The sequence below is a fragment of the Carassius auratus genome, chromosome 2, assembly GCF_003368295.1.
Source record: "Carassius auratus strain Wakin chromosome 2, ASM336829v1, whole genome shotgun sequence".
Taxonomy (NCBI): Eukaryota; Metazoa; Chordata; class Actinopteri; order Cypriniformes; family Cyprinidae; genus Carassius; species Carassius auratus.
Window position 1 is genome coordinate 6,522,430 of NC_039244.1, and position 22,438 is coordinate 6,544,867.

Consider the following 22,438-nt stretch of genomic DNA (forward strand, 5'->3'; position numbering starts at 1 on the left):
CTATAAAGAGGTGCAAAAAATGATAGGCTGTTCAGCTAAAATGATCTCCAATGCCTTAAAATGGAGAGCAAAACCAGAGAGACGTGGAAGAAAACGGAAGACAACCATCAAAATGGATAGAAGAATAACCAGAATGGCAAAGGCTCAGCCAATGATCACCTCCAGGATGATCAAAGACAGTCTGGAGTTACCTGTAAGTACTGTGACAGTTAGAAGACGTCTGTGTGAAGCTAATCTATTTTCAAGAATCCCCCGCAAAGTCCCTCTGTTAAAAAAAAGGCATGTGCAGAAGAGGTTACAATTTGCCAAAGAACACATCAACTGGCCTAAAGAGAAATGGAGGAACATTTTGTGGACTGATGAGAGTAAAATTGTTCTTTTTGGGTCCAAGGGCCACAGGCAGTTTGTGAGATGACCCCCAAACTCTGAATTCAAGCCACAGTACACAGTGAAGACAGTGAAGCATGGAGGTGCAAGCATCATGATATGGGCATGTTTCTCCTACTATGGTGTTGGACCTATTTATCGCATACCAGGGATCATGGATCAGTTTGCATATGTTAAAATACTTGAAGAGGTCATGTTGCCCTATGCTGAAGAGGACATGCCCTTGAAATGGTTGTTTCAACAAGACAATGACCCAAAACACACTAGTAAACGGGCAAAGTCTTGGTTCCAAACCAACAAAATTAATGTTATGGAGTGGCCAGCCCAATCTCCAGACCTTAATCCAATTGAGAACTTGTGGGGTGATATCAAAAATGCTGTTTCTGAAGCAAAACCAAGAAATGTGAATGAATTGTGGAATGTTGTTAAAGAATCATGGAGTGGAATAACAGCTGAGAGGTGCCACAAGTTGGTTGACTCCATGCCACACAGATGTCAAGCAGTTTTAAAAAACTGTGGTCATACAACTAAATATTAGTTTAGTGATTCACAGGATTGCTAAATCCCAGAAAAAAAAATGTTTGTACAAAATAGTTTTGAGTTTGTACAGTCAAAGGTAGACACTGCTATTTTTTTGAACACACCCCTTTCAACTAATTGCCCAATTGCACAGCCTTAAGAGCGTGCATATCATGAATGCTGGGTCTTGTTTGTTTTCTGACAATCTACTGAACCTACTGGTAACTTGTTTGCCACGTAGCAATAAAAAATATACTAAAAACCTTGATTATTCTGGTTAGTCACATTGTACTGCTATTATTTTGAACAATACTGTATATATATATAAAAAAAAAAAAAACGTTCAAAGTTTTGGGTTGGTAAGATTGTATTTTCAAGAGAAGTCTCCTATGCTCACTAATGCTGCATTTATTTAATTACAATTTTTGTAAAAATGTGAATATTGTGAAGTATTATCAACAATGACAAAATCGATTTTAATATATTTAAAAATGTAATTTATTCCTGTGATGCAAAGCTGAATTTTCAGCATCATTACTCCAGTTTTCAGTGTCACATGATCCTTCAGAAATCATTCTGATATACCTTACTGCTAAAGAAACATTTATTTTATATATTTTATCATATGTTTGTGGAAGCTGAAAAAAAAAATTGGTTCTTTCATTATTAGAAAAGTTAAAAAGAACAGTATTCATTTGAAATATAAATATTTTGTAATATAAATATCTTTACTGTCACTTTTGATCAATTTAATGCATGTATGTTGATTAAAAGTAGTAATAATTACTGATTTCTTTTATATATACTATTACTCAGCAAAAGGCTTTAAAAGAATGCAACACCCACTTGTCATTTCAGAAATAATTCATTCATGTTTGATGTTTTGGAGGTCTCTGAGGTCAAATTGGCGTATTATAAATCATTTCCAGCATGCATTAGTATGGTAGAATGGCATTCTGAAGACCTAAGGTTTGGACAGTGTCTGCTGTTAGTGAGGCTGAGTCGGCGGGTGTCAAGTTCTTATTCTAGAAACACTAAACAGTGTAAGAGAGAGTGTGTGAGAGAAAAAGATTTAGTAGATGATAAATCTCATTTTCACTCAGCGCTTGGCTTCTCAAATAGTGCGCCCCTACAGTAAGGATTAGATGTCTTCTAGCCAGGAGAAGGAGACAGACTGAGAGACAAAGAACAAAGACAGATGGAGGCAGAGTGGCTGGAGATAATAGAATATGAGACTTGGAGAAGTACATCCCCAAATAGTAATTTGAAAATAGTATGCTAAATAGATACTATTTACAGTGGGTTTTAGAAAACATCAAGATTGTCCATGACCTGATGCTTCTTTTTCTACTTACATTTTAGATGAAAACTGTGAATGGATTTTTATTTCAAATAAATACTTTTTTTTTTTTTACCTTCTATTCTTCAAAGGATATGGTAAAACATGTGTTTCACAGGTTCCACAAACATATTAAGCATCACAATTGTCTTCAGCATTGATAAAAATAAATGTTTCTTTAGCAGTAAATCAGTATATTAGAATAATTTCTGAAGGATCATGTGACACTAAAGACGAGTAACGATGCTGAAAACTCAGCTTTTTTATCTAGGAATAAATTACATTTGAATATATATAATAATATTTCACAATATTATTTTTTTTAAACCATACTTAAAATCAAATAAATGCAGCATTAGTCAACATATAAGAAACTTGGAAATTTTCACCAATTCCAAATCTTTGATTGGTAGTGTACAGGTAATTTATATTTGTACATTTTTTTTTTTTAATACTTGATGATGATTTTAACAGAAATGTGTTTTATGTGACAGGAGCAGAAGACTAAGCTTTCACCAAACCCTTCTGCCGTTTTTCAAAGCAAATCCAGGATCTTCAACATATGATCCATCAACGCTCCCCATTTAAAGAGCCACATCCACGTCTGATTCGGCCTTTCACTAGAAAAGACCATTTTAAAAATGAATTGTCACCTGAATATTGAGAAACTGAAGTCATTCTGAGAGACTAGGATCGTCAGAGGAGAAGAATGCCAGAGGATGAATAAAGACGGGTTCAGTGCAAGAGCTTGTGAAAAATAAAATGGAGTTCTCCAAATCATTCCACTGAGGAATCTGCAGAACCAGAGGAATTTGCTGGAAATTTACACAACGTGAAATCTATTCAAGAGAATGTATGCTTCAAATGGCAACCATCTACTGGAAGGATATGTTTGTAATTCGCTTCAGATTTAAGAGTGATAGAAAGAGTGTGTGACTGGGAAAGTTTTCGGGCTTTAGTTTCTGCTGACCTTACCCTGTCCCAGATGAATGAATATCTGCATGTTTCCTAATAGTTTTATTACCGTAATTGATTGAATATGCAACATTTAAAAATGTTTAAAAAGCAACAAAATGTAATCTGGTGTCTGGGAGGATTTATCCTGTATTTGCTTATTTAATGAGATGCTTTTGATATATAGTAATGTCGGTCTGCCAATACTGATCTGCTAATGTCTGCCTGAGGACGCCGGGTGCTTCTTATCACCGTTTTCATGCTCCAGACCCTGCTAGCCCTTTATGAAACCAATATAAAGACTAAATTATGAATATTTTCTGTCACTGAATTGGGGGCTGTGCAAGTATTTTGTAAATTCAGTTTAAATAAATGGGGAAAATCGTTTAAATAAAAATTACATTCTTTAAATTTGCTTGCACATTATTTGAGCAAGAGCTGATTAATCATTCTAAACATGTTACAAATAATTGTCAATTTAAAAACTGACATTGTCTTGTAAGTTACATTTAAGAAGTTTTTAAAAAATCACTCAAAAACTGAGTTGCATGACCTCGATCATGCAAAATGATCGAAAATAAAACGCTGTGCTAAGTAGTAATAGCATATAGCATAGCATAGCATAGATTAACATAAAAAAAAAAATTGTGGTAGGCCGTTAAAAACAAAAAACAAATTATTTCTGAGCCCTATCTTGTTATTGTTTTGCTATGTGACATTTCAATTGTACTGGCAGTTACAAAAAGAACAGAACAAATCAGGACACCTGGATCCATCTTAGTGGCAGATTGACCATTTTTAATACAAGAATAGCTATTTTGTGATGCACAATATGAAAGAAAAACATTCAGGAGTTTGGCTAGACAAGTGAAGATTTTAACACTGAATTAACACAAAGCAATAAATTCTCTCCCATCCACACAGACACTGATGCTAGCTGTATGACACAAAGTAGCCCACCAAACCAGAGGACACAATAGATTTAGCAAGTACACGAATACCTCCTGTCAATCTGCAGATTTTCCTCAATGTCCCCAAATGACACGCACAAAAAAAACTCTCACACTCACTGAAGTTTAATCCTTCATAAATCCCACAGCTGTACGAAAATGATTCATATGAAAACAACATGATTAAGACTTTTCTTAGACCTTCCATGCCCTAGTGTGAAACTAGTGAAGACATGCGACTTAAAATGGACATTTAATTTAATGTCTTCATGTCTGGGTGAAGACATTAAAAGGACATTTCTGTCATTATTTACTCGACACTATTTCAAACAACATGAGGGTACGAAAATCATTGCAGAAAAGTAATTTTTGGGTGAACTATTCCTTTAAGACTAAGACAAGCTAAACATCTGGCAACAGCAAAGCAGGGCCATGTGATCCTGGGTTTTGTTTGTAGAGATTGAGGATCTCAATCACAGTAGAATAATAGAGCAGATGCTTCTGCGTCTTCAGAACCTGATCTTTAACACTGCACTGTAGTTACTGTACTGACAGTTACACATACTGGACCAGAGTTCATAAATATCACAGAATTCATAAAGGAAGCATGAAAAACAATTAAATAGACTAATGTTGGCATATGAAACAAATGCTGTTAAGTCTGTATCAAGCTCTGTCTGGATACAGCACCTTCACAGCCGTTGTTGTAAAAATGGCTAACTTGTATTATGACACTGGTAAGTAAGAGGGCATTTGCACCTGTGATTGGTCAGCCCTTGAACATTCTCCACCTTAATATAATGTGAGGGGAGGGGTCAGTAAATGACAGTCCACCTGTCCTTCTGTGGTCAGATGCCAAGGAGTGAAGTTAGTCAGCATGGCCTTCATCCTTCACCATGATGCCCATGTACCTACCGGAGACAAAAGTTTAAAGTAAGTGAAACTGCAATAATAATGATGCATTTCCATGACATTTCAAAATTTGGTTAAGATTTTTAAAGAATAATTTGTAAAAAATCATATTATAGAAATTGCACCAAAAATGGGTTTTTAGAGCCAATTAAAAATATAAATGCTGAGCATAACTATTCGATAGAGACATTACCGTGCCTATTTATATTAATTTCATTTAATTGTTTCCATATGTTTCCAGGTTGTTCAAGATCATGGGAACTCTAATGATAGTTGCTGAAAAGCTTAAAAAGAGGATGAACAAAATTACCTATTAGTCAGAAAATCACAGGTGGGAATAGCGCTAATGGCCTGATGCACATCCATAGCTGATATTTCTCTCGGAGTTCTGTGGAGACAAGAAGAGAGGGATGAAACAAGGATGGAAATGAAAGTCTCACGGTACATTTGCTATCTTGGTATAATGGGTTATTGACCTTTAAGCATTAAATGAGAGGTCTGAGAGTCTTGTCAAACTGCTGCTTTCTGTTAATGTATGAGACTTCGATCAGTTCCTGCTTCATCATGGATAAACGGATCATCATTTAAAAAGGCAGTTACCGAATACTGTATAAAAGGCTGATGAAATATTCTGCTCAATCTGTGTGTGTGTGTCAGGCATATGAATGAAAGCAGATGTGCTGAGTAAGTAGAGCAGCACTGAGCCAATCTCTTCTCTCTCAGGGCCAGGCTCTGCTGCTCTACAACTCAAATAAATCAGATTTTCATGAGCTATTCTCAGTGCTCTGATAATTATATGCTATCATAAAGCACTTCCTCCCACAATCACGATCAAATCACATTAGACAAAGTTCTTCAAAACTGACCAAGAAATAATGTTCCAAGCTCTATCTGTAAAGAACAGAAGAGGCGTTTGAAACTACTCTTTTACTCTGAATCATGCTGGTCTGCCCATCTGTCTTGATTCGTCTTATGCACTGACCTGTTTTGTTGGGATTTCCCATGGGCATTAGCCAAAGACTCCCTGAGGATTTCACTAGCAAACTGCTCCACAGCCTATGAAGAGATTTAGACAACATTCAGCACTTAGACATGTTAAGAATGTCCTACCCAGGACAAAAAAAATTCTCACTGGAGGTAAAAAGAAAAATTGATTAGAAAATATTTGATGCTTAAGAGAGCTAAGTGGAGTGGTTTTTAAGACAAATCAGAATTCAGAGTGGGAGGGACTATCATTCATCATGGTTAGAACAAAAATGTACAAATTAATAAATAGTGCAAAGGCCCATTCAGACCAAGAACTCTCACTATAATGATGACTATATTACGGTATTAAAACTTTATATTTAACATTCTGGATGTGAAATTTTCTTTCATAAAATAAAACAAATGACTAAATCTCAGACTATTTACCTTAAGAATAATGGTCTCCACGACTGGAGCAAAAACGTTCTTCTCCACCTCAACCTGCTGCAGTCTGACGCCGATCTAACACACACACGCACGCACACGCACGCACGCAAACACACACAAACACACACAAACAAACACACACAATATAATTACTACAGCCTGAATGATATACAGTTTTGCAGATTTTATCGGCTGAAATGAGCTTGTTGCAGATATAGCAGTATCAGTGTATATGCTGCTGATATGCCTCCGATATGAAATTTTTTTATAGAACATAAAATGCAGATTAATTGCTTGTAAATGTAAAAAAAAAAAAAACATATCAGTTGAGCTCTAATCAATACATGTATGACACGGCAGAAAGTTTGGAAGCAGGTAGGAAGACATGAAGAACATTTCAATCTCTCTCACTTGCTCCGACGTGTCTCTGATGAACTGGGTCGATGGGCATCGCCCCAAGAAGAACTTGGGTTCCTGTTCAGCCTCTTCCTGTTCCAGCTTAATCTTGACCTTGGCAGCATCTATGTCTTTCACACTGATGATGTCAAGAGGCTCGTCATCCTCCTCTTCAGGCTCCGCCTTCAGAATCCTCTGAAGTTGCTTTAGACGTTGAGACAACTCCTCACAGCCCGTCAGAGTTGAGCTGCACTCTAACACACACACACACACACACACACACACACACACACACCCACACACACACCCACGAGTTAGTTAAATCAGCACACAACTCCTCACAAGCAGGAAGCAGAGCTACACAAACCTACCGAAAGCAAATAATACTCTTGATCTACAATAGGGCTCTCTTCCAAACACTGTTATTATTATTTTTTTATTTTTTTATTATTGTTTTGCCTAATAATCTTCAGAATTAATTAAATCTATTTTTTATTTTTATTTTATTATTATTAACAGTAGTTTGTATTTTTTCTAATAACTTATAATATCATTATTGGTATTATTATTATTTAATAGTAATTAATAATAATTATAATTAAACTTTAAACTATAAACTTGACTCATCTAGTTATAATTATTAGTCTTAACAGTTACACAAACTAAATAATAATAATAACAACAACAACAACAACAATTTATAAAGTGCCTAATATTTATTATAAATGATTTATTATTTTCAATAGTTTGTATAGTACCTTTAATAAACAATTTATAAAAAAAACTATATTTGTTATTTTTAATAGTTTGTATAGTGCCTTTTATAAACCTACACTGAATAACACAAACAAACCAAGAAAGCACATAAATGGAGGCTGAAGACAATAAGGAAGGCAGGAGAAAACAGTACAAACAAGACTCCCTAGTGAACCTCCTCACTGCTTACAGTCTACACTGGATATTTTCTGAGGCAGCTTTCTAACCGTGAGTAAACCTCATTAGTGCCATTCATGGACAACATCTCCATTACTGGTCACTCATTCAAACAAAAACCACAGATGTGCACTAATGTCTTACAGTCAATATCAACGCAGTATGACATCAGCTAATGACACAACACTTTGTGGTTTTCAGCTAAGCCTTATCCATGAAATCTATGATGTCTTAAAATGCTGTCTAGGTAGGAAACACCGGACTGAAGCAGAGCTGATGTTGAATTTCAGCTGCTTATGCCCAAGTTGAATTCATGCGCAACTCTGAATACTTATGATCTCATTATTTAACAGACTAATGCACCATCACTGGAAACTAGAGACAGAGAGAGAGAGAGAGTGTGTGTGAACACTACTGCATTATCTGTGCCAAGTCTTGTGTAAGTGAAAGAGAGAGACACAGGCCATGATGAATTATCCTCAACCAACGGTTCAAATCTCACACACACACACACACACACACACACACACACACACACCACATTGGACACAAGCATGTGTGCTGTTACATAAACTACACACTAACCGGGTTCACTGTCGATCTGTGTGAGTATGTCCTCGATGGAGTCCTCCTCTGTGCGCTGAGCTTCAGGGTCAGGGGGTGTGTAACCACGGAGACGGCACCAGCGAAGCACCTCTTTGGTCCTGGGTGGAGTGAGGGCCTGAAGCCGAGGGGTCCTCTCTAACAGATCAGCACACACACGGCGCACAGCCACTGCCCGCTGCAACTACACAAAGAGGAAGAAAGTAAACACACACAATCCAACAGAGCTTACAGATGCACTCGGACTAGATGAGACACAAACACTCCTGTACCTCTGCAGCTCTGCGTTTGCCAATGTTCCATGAGTAGTACTGATCCACAGAGGTGGCACAAAACGGATGGGAGTCCTCATCTGCAAATAACACAACTGTGATTGGTTTGGACTTGTGTAAAATTAACTCTTTTTATGCAGACTAAATGAATGGAGACAATCATCATTGATAATAATAAGGGTTTCTTGAGTACCAAATCAGCCAATTAAGAGTGATTTCTGAAGGATCATGTGACAATGAATACTGGAGTAACTTTTGCTAAAAATACAGCTTTCCTATCACAGGAATAAAATACATTTTAAAATAGAAAAATGTTGTTTTAAGTGATAATTCACAATATCACTGTATTTTTTTGACTAAATAAATGCCTCTGTGAGGATAAGACTTGAAATATATTTTTTTTTCCTCAAAACTTTTTCAAAAAAAACAAACAAACAAAAAAAAAGCATTTAGAAAATAGTAAGGTCTGTGAAGCTGTCAAACTTACTTTTCTCAGGGACAATCAAAGGGAATTTCTTTACTATAGCCGTCAGAAGTTGTGTCATGTTCTCGATGTGCTCCGTGCTTAAAAGAGATTGAATTTTTTATTTAAATATGTACACAAATATTGTACATATTACAAATGCAAAAAAAAAAAATCTGAATTCCCGTCACTGATATTGAGTGGCATTGGTGCTCCACAGCAACACATTTATTTTATTTTAGTGTTCAGTTTGCAGACTAGATTGAATCTGATGATAAAAACCAGACCACTGCAAAATAACAAACAACAAATGTGTCAAGTATGAACATGAATTGGTTAGAGAAATTGCTCACGCACTTAGAACTGGTCAGAGTGATTAATGAATTAACTATTTATTCAAACTGCTAGTCTGCATTACATTTGGTAAAAGCCAACTCAAAGTGTCAGGAGAATTACATGAGCTTTAACTCAATTAAGTGTCAGGAGAATTACATCACTATTATTACTGAACAGGTGTTACTATGGCAACACACAATTAAATCAATTCAAAATTGTAGATGTACGTGTCTGTGAGTGTCGATGCCGCTTTGCAAGGTATAGAAACCTTAGGGAATAACTGGCATTCTGACAGATCAGGACAGAGAGACAATTGTGTGTCTAGTTCTTACTTGAGTTCATGTGTTGAAGATTCTACACCCTGTTCCACTTTAATAGTAGCAGCTGCGTCTGTGGATGTGTGGGTTGTCGGGAGGGGACCAGAGGTGGGTGCTGTAGAGGCTGGGGCAGATGGTTGGGGTACTGGAGTCGTACAAGTGGAGCTAACCAAACCAGGTTCAGTTTTAACTGTGTAAAAACCCAAACACAACAAAGGTGAAAAGGTTTGGAATCAGAGGATTGCATGGTTATACACATTACTCCTTGACATTATATGCACTGTATATGTGTGTGTGTGTGTGTGTGTGTGTGTGTGTGTGTGTTTGCAGATGTCTCACCTTGAGCTACAGGTGTGGATGCTGAGGAAGCAATGTTGCTGCCAGATGTACCTTTAGCACCAGACTGAATGACTGTAAAATACGTTTTTTTATTGATCAAAAGAGACAGTAAAGACATTATAACATTACAAAAATTGCAGTTCTTTTGAACTTTCTATTCATAAAATGCATTTAATTAATTATGATTTAAAGTCATGTCAGCAGCAGTGGCTATATCCATGGCAAGAGAAAACCACATTTCACAATTCGGTTTCTATTCATAAAAATATTGAAAAAACATTACTGTTTCTGTTAAACAGCACAAGTGTTTTTAACATTGTTCATAACAATAATAAATGTTTCTTGAGCACCAAATCAGCATATTTGAATTATTCCTGAAGGATCATTCTGAAAATGTTGCTTGCAAAAACAGAAATAAAACTTTACTTTACTTTAAATAGTAATAATATTTCACAACCTTTCGTACCTTTGATCAAATAAATCAATTAAATGCAGCCTTTATTTTCTTAATTTTTATTTGTTTAACCAGGAAGGTCCCATTGAGATACAATATCTCTTCTACCAGGGAGTCCTGGTAAATATATCCTCACAGTGTTAATTGATTACATATAGAAATGGGAAAATAAATCACAGATTTAATGTATATTTAATTGTCACAGTAAAGAATATTTTAATTGTACATTTTATTATTCAACTTCTATAGTATTTCTTGAAACCTGCCTTTTATAACAGGTCCATTTTAATTCTACACTGTAATTTTCATAATGTGAAATAACATTTTGGTCATATTGCCCACCAATAGTTCTAATTTAGTAAAAAACATCTTTTGGCCATGACTTAGTTAGCATTAAAGTTTTTTTTTTTTTTTATGTTCTGACTCATGTGGTTCCTGTTGTTTCTCATAAATGTTAAGATCACTCAAGCCTGCCATTCCTCAATTACTGAATCCTGTAATCTAACTATTATGTTCTTCTATACTTCCATCCATCTCTATAACTAAGACAACAGCTTACATACTGTTACTGGAAAAGCCTGTCTTGCTGCTTGGATGTGTATGTACTGCACTTATTCAACAAACTAAACTGAGGCAGCTTCTGCTGTCATTGTGCTGCACAGATCATTCTAAAACAAAGCTAGAAACCAAGTAGAGAGAGTGCAAAACGAGAAAATGAAAACCATATCTGCCAGGTAAGTGTCTCTCGAGCTCTGTTCACCTATTACTGTTATCACTGATGAATGCTGAACAAAAACAAACATCTCTGATAAATACAGTCGGGCAGGCTCAACACGGCAGGAGAAAATGATCAGTCCATGAAGGCTGACATAATTAGAACTCCTTAACAACCTGACACAGCCCACCATGACACACAACAGTGCCTTGCTTAAGATCACAATAGTGATAAATCATAAATCACCACTTGTAGAGACTCAAACATACTTGATGTTGCCAGCCAAGATCTATAACCACAAGGCACATCTCTAGGTTTTAGAACAAAGTGTATGTATCAGAGCAGTTAACTGGAACAAGAAGCTGAAAATAAAAAGTCTAACTTGACGATGTTACACAGATTCAAAGCCTTCAGGACACTAGAGATCAGGAGTGTGAGTCAGGCTGTGTGGGTATCAGAGGAACAGGGTGCTGTTACCTTTGCTGACAGGCATCAAGATGGACTGCAGCCCTGAGGACCCACTGCCCACACTGAGTTGCTTCAGCTGATTAGATGGGATGGTGACAACCGTCTGCTGGGAACTGGACTGGGCTGGGTGCAACTTCAACATACCTGCGAATGTAGAGAATCATGTAGATATCCTGAATAACAAAATTTGACCAAAAAAACAAATTAAGCATTTCAAGCAATTAAATGAGAATATGGGTGGACAGGTTGCATTATACAAAAATATATTTTGTAAAATGGTTATTTAACATACAAACCATTTTTCTATAACATTTCCATGCACAAATCATGATCATTACAGCGATATACACAATGTGTTACAAGAATTTGTCATACTGCCCTAATTCATGTTAATAAATATTTATTTCACTCTTAAAGCTAATGGACAGAGACCATTCAGATGGGAAAAAAAAAGACATTTGTGATCCAATTTAAATGCCTAAGGGAGTCTGTGAGAGCTTTAGTTGTTTGTCATTTTAAAGGTGCGCTGACAGTAACAATGTTTCGATGACATTTCACAGGTCATTGTCTATTGTCAATAGTGTAGCAATGTATGAAGCACAGCTCATACAGAAGTCTTTTAAAACCGAGCAGCTTTCCGTAAATCAATGTGGCAAATTTGGATGACTAATTAAACCTATTGTGAAATCAGTGAGGGGAAATCTTTCACCTTCATGTGAATTTTTTTTTTAAAAGGGGCAACTTTTGACAGTAGAAGACTGGTTACCTGAGATGGTGGCAGCAGTTTTCCCGCTGACCGTTCCTCCACCAATCAGTGATGCTGCAGTGACCAGTGAGGGGCTTGAGGTTTTGGACCCACCCACTACAGATGACCCCGCCCCCTTCGACAGGCTAATGAGAGGCATGTTGACGGTCTTGGCGACTGTGACTATGGTACCGGTGCCAGAGGCAGAGCTCTTTGCTGTGCTGGCGGCAGAACTGGCACTCTTGGCCGCACTGATCACTGCAGCTTGATTGGCAGCTACAAGCACAGGGTGCTGCGGTGGCACTTTAGCCGTATGAGGGAACAGCTGAGAGGACGATCCTCCAGTGGCTTCAGCTGACTGTAGGGGGAAAAACATTAGAGGGGCTATAAATAGACAGAGTAACTTCAATATATCAACTTTGTGATGGATTCACAAAACAGTGAGTTTTTAGCATGAACATTTTTTGTCTCAACTGAAAGATGAAGTCAATGACCTAATCATGGAATGTGGTTTTAGACCAATGAGACTTCTGTAGGGACAGAGTTACACTTCTTGATTAGACAATGTAGAACACACAGACAGGTAAATCTCTTGCCTGTTGAGAGGTGGGTGTTGAACTGGGTGTGGATGGGGTTAAACTTGTGGCAGTGATGACACCTCCCGTCATTCTCAGGGTGGTCGTGCCGGGTTTGCTCAGATGACTTGCTGCGGCAGATGTTACCATTTTCACTGAGCCATCTGACAGCTTCACCTGAGAAGCTTGAGACCCACCCACCACCTGTCAATCAAATATTAAAAAAAAAAACCAAATCCAACTATTTGAGAAATGTGTTATTCCTACCAAAGGGTCTGTTCTTTACAGTTCTAAATAAAATCGTCAGCCTTACAATCACATTAAAAGGTAAATAAGAAACATTCTACTGAACAACTACAATCTAAAACAATGAGATTCTCCAAGAGTCTCTTTTTTAGGTTCTGTTTTTTACATTCCGACTTTAATATTCATGCCAATCCAGCTTCTCTGGACTTAAAAAGAAAGTGAGAAAAAGACTGCAAGTATCTCCCTTACATAACAGCACATGCAGTGATAGAGCAAGAGTCTTTAACTTGTTTCTCACAATTGTTCTTTCATGTCTTTCCCTCTAATGTTGCTTCTCTCTTGCTCTTAAGCTCACAGCAAATGCCCTCAATCAAACTCAAACACTCGACCATGACAGCAGAGTACTAAAGTAGATCAGGCACTAATCAATATATATGGTCATTCTACTGCATGCAAACAATCTTTAGTAGGTCTAATGCACCAGAGGAAGAAGTTTGATTTAGTCTCACCTGTGCATAGGGGCAACAAGAATTATAACAAAAACTATTGAACAGAAATCATGGTGTGCTCTATGTGCTCCACTTATGATGAGAATTATGAGGGTATGGTTCAAATGGATAATTAAGAAACAAGAAGAAAAGTAGTTAGAGAAGGAAGAAAGAGAGGCCAATGAGTGTGTGTTTACAGGTTGAATTACAGCTCAAATGTCAGCTGCAGGCATACTCATTAGCCTCTATCTTATAATCAGGACACACACGCATGCAGAAAGGGCTCTAGAGAGTGTAAGTTCTTCAGAAGAGGCGTTGTGTAACACTAATGAAAGTGCAGCAAGTGGAAGAAAGATAAAGGAAAGATAAAGCAAGATCAATGAGTGAGAGAAAGAGAGAGAGAGAGAGAGAGAGAGAGAGAGAGTAAGAAATCGATGATGAAGAGGGAAGAAATAATGGCAAACCCCTGAACACTTTTGCTTTTATACAGTAGCTAAACGGATCTCACTCCTTCTGAGTCACTGAGTTAGAGTGTGTGCATTTTAACATTTTATTTCTATATTTTACTGAAGCTAACTCATTAAATACAGATGTCTGTTTTAGCAAGATAAATTAATTTGTTGCTGAATACATCTCTGCTGCATTGTTATCTACAGTGCCATGGCAAAAAGAAAGGACATTTTACAAGAATTCTGAGCTTGTATTCTGAATGTAATTAAAAGTTAAAGTGGTCAGGTACTGCAAAATAAAGACAATACATCTTACAGCTGCATTATCTGCACATAAAATTAAACCTACAGCATGACTTAAACACCTGCTATCCGATCCAATAAGCTTCATCTATATAAGAAAATAATATAATTTTAATATAAATCATTATAATATTCTAATTTATATTATTATTATAATAAATACTATAATGTATATAAATACATTTATTATATCATCTAATAATGTATCTGTAGCTATAAAACCATATACAGCAGAAGGGGAAGTAGAGGTGTTGTTAAATCCTTACTTTGTTACACACCTGAGCCAAAATGGCTGCCTTCTGTCCAGCTGTGACCCGAATGGCCTGCTGGGTACTGGATGCAGGACTTGATGCCACGTGACCACCAGAGGTCTGTTTCCCAGAGCCCCCTGGCTGGCCAACCAAGAATGTGCCCTGAAAAGATTGATGATGACTTTGTCAACATAACCCAAACTGACAGAAAGAGGCTTCTGGGATGTGTGTGTGTGTGTGTGTGTGTGTGTGTGTGTGTGTGTCTTTGAGTGGACATTGCTTTAGACAAGGTCATTAAAATGGTGTTAGTTAGCAACTAAACAACTAGTACTGTCATGATTAATTTTCTACAGTTCAATGTGTCGAAACCTGGATTTTAAATGTTTTACAGAAAGGAATATCACCTGAGGAGTCTGTTTGAGGATGTAAGAAGTGTAGGATAAGTTGGAAGGCAGGCTGCCAGACCCTGAAGATCCACTGGAGGAATGTGACCCTCCAGAACCTGAACTCTGAGACTGCTGGCCTACAGACAGAGATTAATTTAGTCAGATATTTATCTGAATACAGAAAGAGACAATGTTCCCTAAATCACATGATCGTGTCGGTCTGACCTGCGCTGTGGGAGGCTCTCAGAATAGCTCCCTGAGGGATCAGCAGCAGTTTGCCTTTGCCAGATGGGTTCTTGCTGTTGGTGGTCAGGTACAGCTTGGTTCCCGGAGGCAGATTGGCAAGGTTTGCCAAGTTATTTGCTGGTAGCTGTAGGGTTGCCATAACTGAAAAAAAAAAAAATAATAATAAAATACAAATCACCACAAAAACAATTATTACACAAAACATATTATAGCAGGAAATAGTACAGTATCAGAGACTAATTGCTTAATATGGACAAAAATATTAGAAAAGCTATCAGTGAATATCAATTTGTCCTGTTCTACACTTAAAGCTTAAAACTGTATTAGCTACTTTCATGGTGTTTTGTCCTTAATAGCCCATGGCAGCTATATGTTTTCACTGTTTGAAGAGAAAGCAGTGTGAACATACACTACCCTTAAAACTTATCTTTTTGAAGAGTTTAATCCTTTAATTTATCAGGGATGCATTAAACTGATCAAGAGTTACAGTGAAGACATTTATATTACAAAAGGATTTCAAATAAATGCTGTTCTTTTGAACTTCTTTTCACAAAAATATGAAGTAGCACAAATGTTTTCACATTACAATACTTTTTTACTGTATTGTTGTGCACTACTGTTAATGGTAGTGTACATAATTTTGGCGGAATCTCTATTATCACAATAAGATGCAGAAAATGTGATCAACATGGACCTATACAGAACATATAGCTTAGAATCTATTTCATAAACCACTAACAAAGCTTCCAATATGAATCCACATATGGGTGTCTTTAAAATTAATCAAACTCATTTCTGTTTCTCCTTGTGGTGGCAGGGAGATACAAGTATCTGACTGAGTAATGGTGTTTCCTAATGGTTTAGTCAGTTTTGCGGTGCAGCCATTCACACTTAGATAAGGCCTGTGAAATTCCACTCTTAGCACAACATCTGCTGATCAGCCTGAAAAACACTTATCCAATCACGCAAACAAATGCACAATCTTGTTTGTTTTTTCCACCAACACACATTTTTGTTCTGAATATCTTAATTAACATCCCTGGCAAGACAGATGGTTTCTGAACTTTGTGTTTGTGAACACACACACACACTTCACCTTTTAAAGATGAATACATGCACACTTTTATTTCAAGACTGGGATAATAATTTATTCATCTCTTAAAAACCAGCACCTATCCTAAACATATGCAAAAAATTCTTTTTTTTTTGGGTTCGCATTCATTGGTACAATAACTCATTTCACATAATTGTTTATTAAACACCATGCTCTGATTGGTTGAGATTTTCAGTTTGTGCGGTATTTCATTTTTCAGCGAGGAAAGAAAAATCATCTGATGCTGGCAACTTTTCACATTATCTCAGGTTACAATTAGTTACTTCACAATTAGTTATTTAACTAATAATAAAAAATAAAAAAAATCGATCATATGAATTAAATGGTTGACTTTATGACATTATGATGGTCAAGAAAAACTGTGTACTCTGACCTCCACTCTTGCCACTTCCTCCAGACCCACTTGCTGCCTTGGTAACAGCATGCACCTGCTGTCCCGTGATGCCGCTTGCACCGCTGGCTCCTCCACTGACGATTGCCTTAGCGACACCCTGTGCCACCACTTGCTTTTGGCCCACAACCTTAGACACAGTGGGACTGGACTTAGCAACCAAGATCTGCCCGCTGCTCATGGAGACCTGTTTGACGGCAGAGCCCAGTGGAATCCCCAACACCTACACACACGCACACACACACACACACACACACAGTTACTCTGCAACTGGAAATATTTGTTAATTGCTTATCTGAGCATTACTCCAGTCTTCAGTGTCACATGATCCTTCAAAAATCATTCTGATATGTTGATTTGACACTCAAGAAACATTTCTTATTAAAATGTAAAAACGGTTGTGCTGCTTAATATTTTGTGGAAACCATGATACAATAGAAAGAACAGCATTTATCTGAAATCTCTTGTAACATTATAAATGCCTTTAATATGATGCCTTTAATATCAATTTTGTTCATCCTTGCTGAATAAAATCGTATTCTCCAAACGTTTAAATAGTAGCATGTTATCTATTAGGTCTTATTTCAATATGAAAAAGGGTCTTTCAGTACAGTACAGCCTCATACAGTTATGTTGATTAGTGGTTACACTAATATAAACAATTTTAACTATAAATGGGGCTGATCAATTAAATTTATCTTAAAAATAAAAAATTATATATATATATATATATATGTGTATGTGTGTGTGTGTTTATGTATATATATATATATATATATATATATATACACAAATCATAAATAAATGGCTTGCCTTAACACCCAGAGATCTAATGAGTAATATAAAAAAAAAAAAAGCAATAAATGTGCTCATGACTCTAATGTAACGTCAGGGAGTTAAGATATCTTTTTCGCCCGGGAGAATGACTCTAAACCGGATGTCTGAATGACTTTGACTCTCAGGAGCTAAAAATGGCCACAGTAAAGAGATGAGTAGAAGGTCCACAGAGACACAATGACCCGAGATATGTTTAGACTGCATGACCACAGTGCATTCCAGCTACAAAAACTCTCTCTGACGGGACGGCCTGCATTGGTGGATGAAATTATAGAAATAAAAAACAGAATTTTGGAACTAGTTACACATAATTATTTTGCCATCTAGAGCATCTGAACAATGTTTGAGCCAAGATGCCCAAATGTTTAGGTAAGCTGCTCACTAGGTACTGAAACACAGGCAAAGAACATTGTATGATTGGTGAAGAAAAACTTAAATAGTCAAAATGAACATTACCATAATGATGAACACAAAACAAAAATAGCATTCATAAAAACCTTGCTGGGTGTGGCACCTCCTCCAGTCCCCGTCCCACTCTGTTTCTGTGGTGACATGGCTATCATGTGACCACCCTTCACTGTCACGTACTGTTGTTGCTGCTGGGATGTTGCTGTGGAGACGACCTGTTGCTGTGGTGATGGCTGGGTGGGCACCTCTCCTGGTTCTTGCTTTATTATAACCTTAAGACAGACGGACAGAATTTTTATTACTCTGTGCTAGTCATATTACTTCGAGATGTGCACTGAAAAGCCATCAGTTTGATTCACGGTTCAATTTCGAAGATATTTTCAGAGATATTGGATGTGTGATCCAATCCAAAGTTAATTTAGTGAATCACACATTCCCTTGAGTAAGATAAACACATACTTCTCTGAGGGAGAGGGTGAACATTGAGATGAACTCAGTGAACTTAAGTTGAGATTCACCTCTCCTGCCAGTGGCAAGACCAAAGAGCTGTCAAATGATGTCAGAGACAAAATTGTAGATCTGCACAAGGCTAGAATGGGCTACAAGAGCTTTGTGAGAAGGAGTTACTGTTGGTGCGATTATTCGGAAATGGAAGAAATACAAAATAACTATCAATCAGCCTTGGTCTGGATCTCTGTGCAAGAGCTTGCCTCATGGGGTAAGGATGATCAAGAGAAAGGTGAGAGATCAGCCCAGAACTACATAGAAGGAGCTTGTTAATTATCTTAAGGCAGTTGGGACCACAGTCATCAAGCAAACCATTGATAACACACCACGCCGCAATGGACTGAAATCCTGCAGCGCCCACAAGCACACCCTGCTCAAAGAGGCACAAGTACAGGCCCATTTAAAGTTCGCCAAAGAACATCTAAATGATTCAGAGATGGATTGGGAGAAAGTGCTGTGGTCAGATGAGACCAAAATGTAACTCTTTAGTATTAACTCGACTCGTTGTGTTTGGAGGGAGAGAAATGCTGACTATGACCCCACGAACACTATCCCTACAGTCAAGCACAGAGGTGGAAACATTATGCTTTAAGGCTGCTTTCTGCTAAGAGAACAGAAAACATTAATCGCATAGAGGGGCAAAAGGACGGGGCCTTGTACTGTAAAATCTTGGACAAGAACCCCCTTCCCTCAGCCAGAACACTGAAGATGGGTCATGGATGGGTCTTTCAGCATGACAATGACCTGAAACATACCACCAAGGCAAGAAAGGAGTGGCTCAAGAAGAAGCACACTAAGGTCATGGAGTTGCCTAGTCAGTCTTCAGACCTCAATCCTATAGAAAATCTGTCGAGGGAGCTGAAACTTCGAGTTGTTAAACGACAGCCAAGAAACCTTAAGGATTTAGAGAGGATCTGTAAAGAGGAGTGGATCAAAATCTCCACTGAGATGGATCAACCAAAAAAAAAAAATCTTAATTTCTAACCTTTATATAATGTGTTTTTTCTGGATTTTTGGTTGGTATTCTCTCTACACGTTAAAATAAATCTACCATTAAAATAACAGACCCTTCATTTTTTCGTAAGAGTACTTTCCCCACTGTATAACTAGTAAAGAGGAAGAGACAATCCTTTCATGTGCTGCTTGAACTGAGTAGCTACAGTGATCTGTCACAACATTTTTTTTTTGACAAAATTTGAAAGCTGACACTTTGTTTCATACAAAAAGTAACTGCTCTGTCTGTCATACTTGCAAATACAGCAGTCATAAAAAATGTACAGTAGCTCAGCCTAATAATAATTTGTCTATATTAAAAGTATTGCTCTTAACAGACCTGTGTGTTTTGTATCACTAGTGCAGTGTCCGTTCTCTGAGCATGTGAGGCCCACAGTTTCCGGCTCACGCTGTTCTGTAATTTATTCAAAGTTTAATTCTGAATGTGTCGCGTGTCCATAAATGCACCAAAATGTGACACTTCACTCCCTTGGGTCCGCAGTGACACACCAGCCACACTTAAAGTCGATTGGATGAAAGGTTCTTGACATTATAAAAATGCAAACAGACAGACAGACCGAAAAAGATTCATGCCTTTATTAGCAAAAAAAATATGTTCAGCCCCCTCCCTCCAAAGCTTCAAATATTCTACTACCTAAGCTTCGAAGCTCAAAAAATGGTATTCGGACCAGCCCTATGGCATAGTTTAAGAAATTCATATAGGCACAATACAAAACCAATTTTAAGATTAAGACTTATTATAAAATTAAGCAAACTACTGTCTAAAAAGATTTTAAAAAATAAATGTTCTTTTACTCGGCAAAGCAGGATTTAATTGATCAACGGTCAATTAAACAGTAAAGACTTAAAAAAATATTGAGCAGCACAACAGTTTTTAATACCGACAATAATAATAAATGTTTTTAAGAACTAAATCAGCACATTAGAATGATTTCTGAAGAATCATGTGCCACTGAACACTGGCGTAAAGATGATGAAAATTCAGTTTTGCCATCATAGGAACAAATTCAATTGTACAAATATTTCACAATATTCTGTTTTTACTGTATTTATCATCAAATAAATCTTACTGAACCTAAACACAAATACAAATTATTTCTAATTATTCTGAAGAAACATCTGTGAACAATTCCCACTGCATGTCCACGCATTAAAGTGTGTGTGTGTGTTCTGGGAATAGTCCACTCCTCTGCACAGCTTGCACAAAAGCATCAGTATCATGCCACAGATAGATGTCCCATTTTAAACCTTCACACACAGCAGCTGCAGACCTTTTACTGCACCGCCTGGCAGTAACTATTAATAACTACCGGTGTTAATTTAGCCCGCAGTGTCCAGAAAACATTGAAACACCCTCAGAGAATAACCCAGATAGAGAGAGACAAAGAGAGATCGTCACCTAATTTGAGTCAGTTTTTCTTCAATTCAACAGAAGGACAAACAACGTGTTAATACTGTAAGTGTCAGTATGAATAAGATTTAGTCAAACATTATCTTTCACTTTATAAATAAATGTAAAGAACAGCAGAACCAATATTAATATAGCTCTATAGAACAATAACAGACAAATGAATCCCTATTTAGGGATGCCTTCCTCTTACAAGCTCCATTACAGTGTTGGTACTGATTCATCATGCTAATCTGCCTGAAGGGGAACTGATTGTGCCACATTGTTTTCAACAGCCTACATCTGTATTTTTCAATTATGGATGATTTCACTCACAATACCCACATCATTTCTACTGATATTTTTTCCTCATCAATCCACCCCTCACTTCAGTTGTAAGAGAGAGATGTTCACCACATTAAAAGACTGCTAAAGGGATGCAAAGCACATTTACTATTAGTTAAATTCTTCACAAATCCTTAACACATGGTTGGACTTGAGCAGCAAGAACCCAAACTGCGATAAAATGTGGTTTGCACTGAATAAATCCATTCACAGAGAGAGACACATATACTCTATCAGTCTCACCTTGACCCCAGAGGACAGGAAGCTGCTGGTGTGAACTTTAGGAGCAGGTGATCGAGCACCATGGGCTGTGCTGCTCTGCTTGGCCGACGGACTGCCTGAGATCAACACATGAAAACAGCAGATATGACAAATATGTATGATACTTCATCTGACAAACAACCAATTCCTATTGCCAGTGTTGTGATGTACATGTGAGTGAAATGGACTTTAAGTATAAGTATATTAGCTTAACTGAGCTTAACGTGATGTCTGACATATACCACCAGAGAGAGGTCGGTCAGTTGGAAGATTAGGTTATGACATTTTAAATTAAAATCAAAATATTCATTCATCAATTGTTCATAACAAGATCAATAACATGCATTTAGAAAATTGAATTTCAATTTAATTCCAACTTCAATACCTATTCAAACAATTACTGCAGCTCAACAAAATCAAAAACAAACAACCAAACAAAATTCATTTCTATAGACTCTTTCCACAACCATAAAAAGTGTGCTTTCTTTTACATTTGCTTAGTGATTGTTGTGTGTGTGTGTGTGTGTGTGTCAATATATCATGAGTTTGTGTCCCAGAGCTTTTTGCTCTTACTCAAGTTTAAGATTTTTTTTCCAGAGGTTGACAAATTTAAAACAATATTTCAACAAAGATTTGCATTATTTTGGTACAAAGAGGTTGTCTATCTGCATCTTTGTGTACAATGGAATAGTTAAATAGCAGCGTTGTTTAACCT

General features: G+C 37.1%; 1 protein-coding gene across 3 annotated transcripts in view; it reads right to left on the reverse strand.

Moving 5' to 3' along the window:
- Positions 1–3,976: 3,976 nt before the first annotated feature.
- The window catches only part of LOC113114284 (YEATS domain-containing protein 2-like), a 35,298-nt gene continuing 16,836 nt past the window's right edge, over positions 3,977–22,438 (reverse strand). For 2 of the 3 annotated variants that reach the window (XM_026281177.1, XM_026281183.1), the window contains exons 13-31: positions 21,706–21,800; positions 18,299–18,481; positions 16,947–17,187; positions 15,439–15,600; positions 15,232–15,350; positions 14,843–14,989; positions 13,112–13,294; positions 12,537–12,873; positions 11,780–11,914; positions 10,134–10,205; positions 9,810–9,984; positions 9,166–9,242; positions 8,679–8,758; positions 8,389–8,590; positions 6,886–7,124; positions 6,475–6,549; positions 6,044–6,117; positions 5,372–5,449; positions 3,977–5,060 (exon numbers count right to left, since the gene is read on the reverse strand). In XM_026281177.1, coding sequence (XP_026136962.1) covers positions 5,018–5,060; positions 5,372–5,449; positions 6,044–6,117; positions 6,475–6,549; positions 6,886–7,124; positions 8,389–8,590; positions 8,679–8,758; positions 9,166–9,242; positions 9,810–9,984; positions 10,134–10,205; positions 11,780–11,914; positions 12,537–12,873; positions 13,112–13,294; positions 14,843–14,989; positions 15,232–15,350; positions 15,439–15,600; positions 16,947–17,187; positions 18,299–18,481; positions 21,706–21,800 — 2,717 coding nt within the window. In that variant the 3' untranslated portion in view covers positions 3,977–5,017. The remainder of the gene's footprint in view (positions 5,061–5,371; positions 5,450–6,043; positions 6,118–6,474; positions 6,550–6,885; positions 7,125–8,388; positions 8,591–8,678; positions 8,759–9,165; positions 9,243–9,809; positions 9,985–10,133; positions 10,206–11,779; positions 11,915–12,536; positions 12,874–13,111; positions 13,295–14,842; positions 14,990–15,231; positions 15,351–15,438; positions 15,601–16,946; positions 17,188–18,298; positions 18,482–21,705; positions 21,801–22,438) is intronic. The other variant, XM_026281190.1, reaches the window with a different exon arrangement.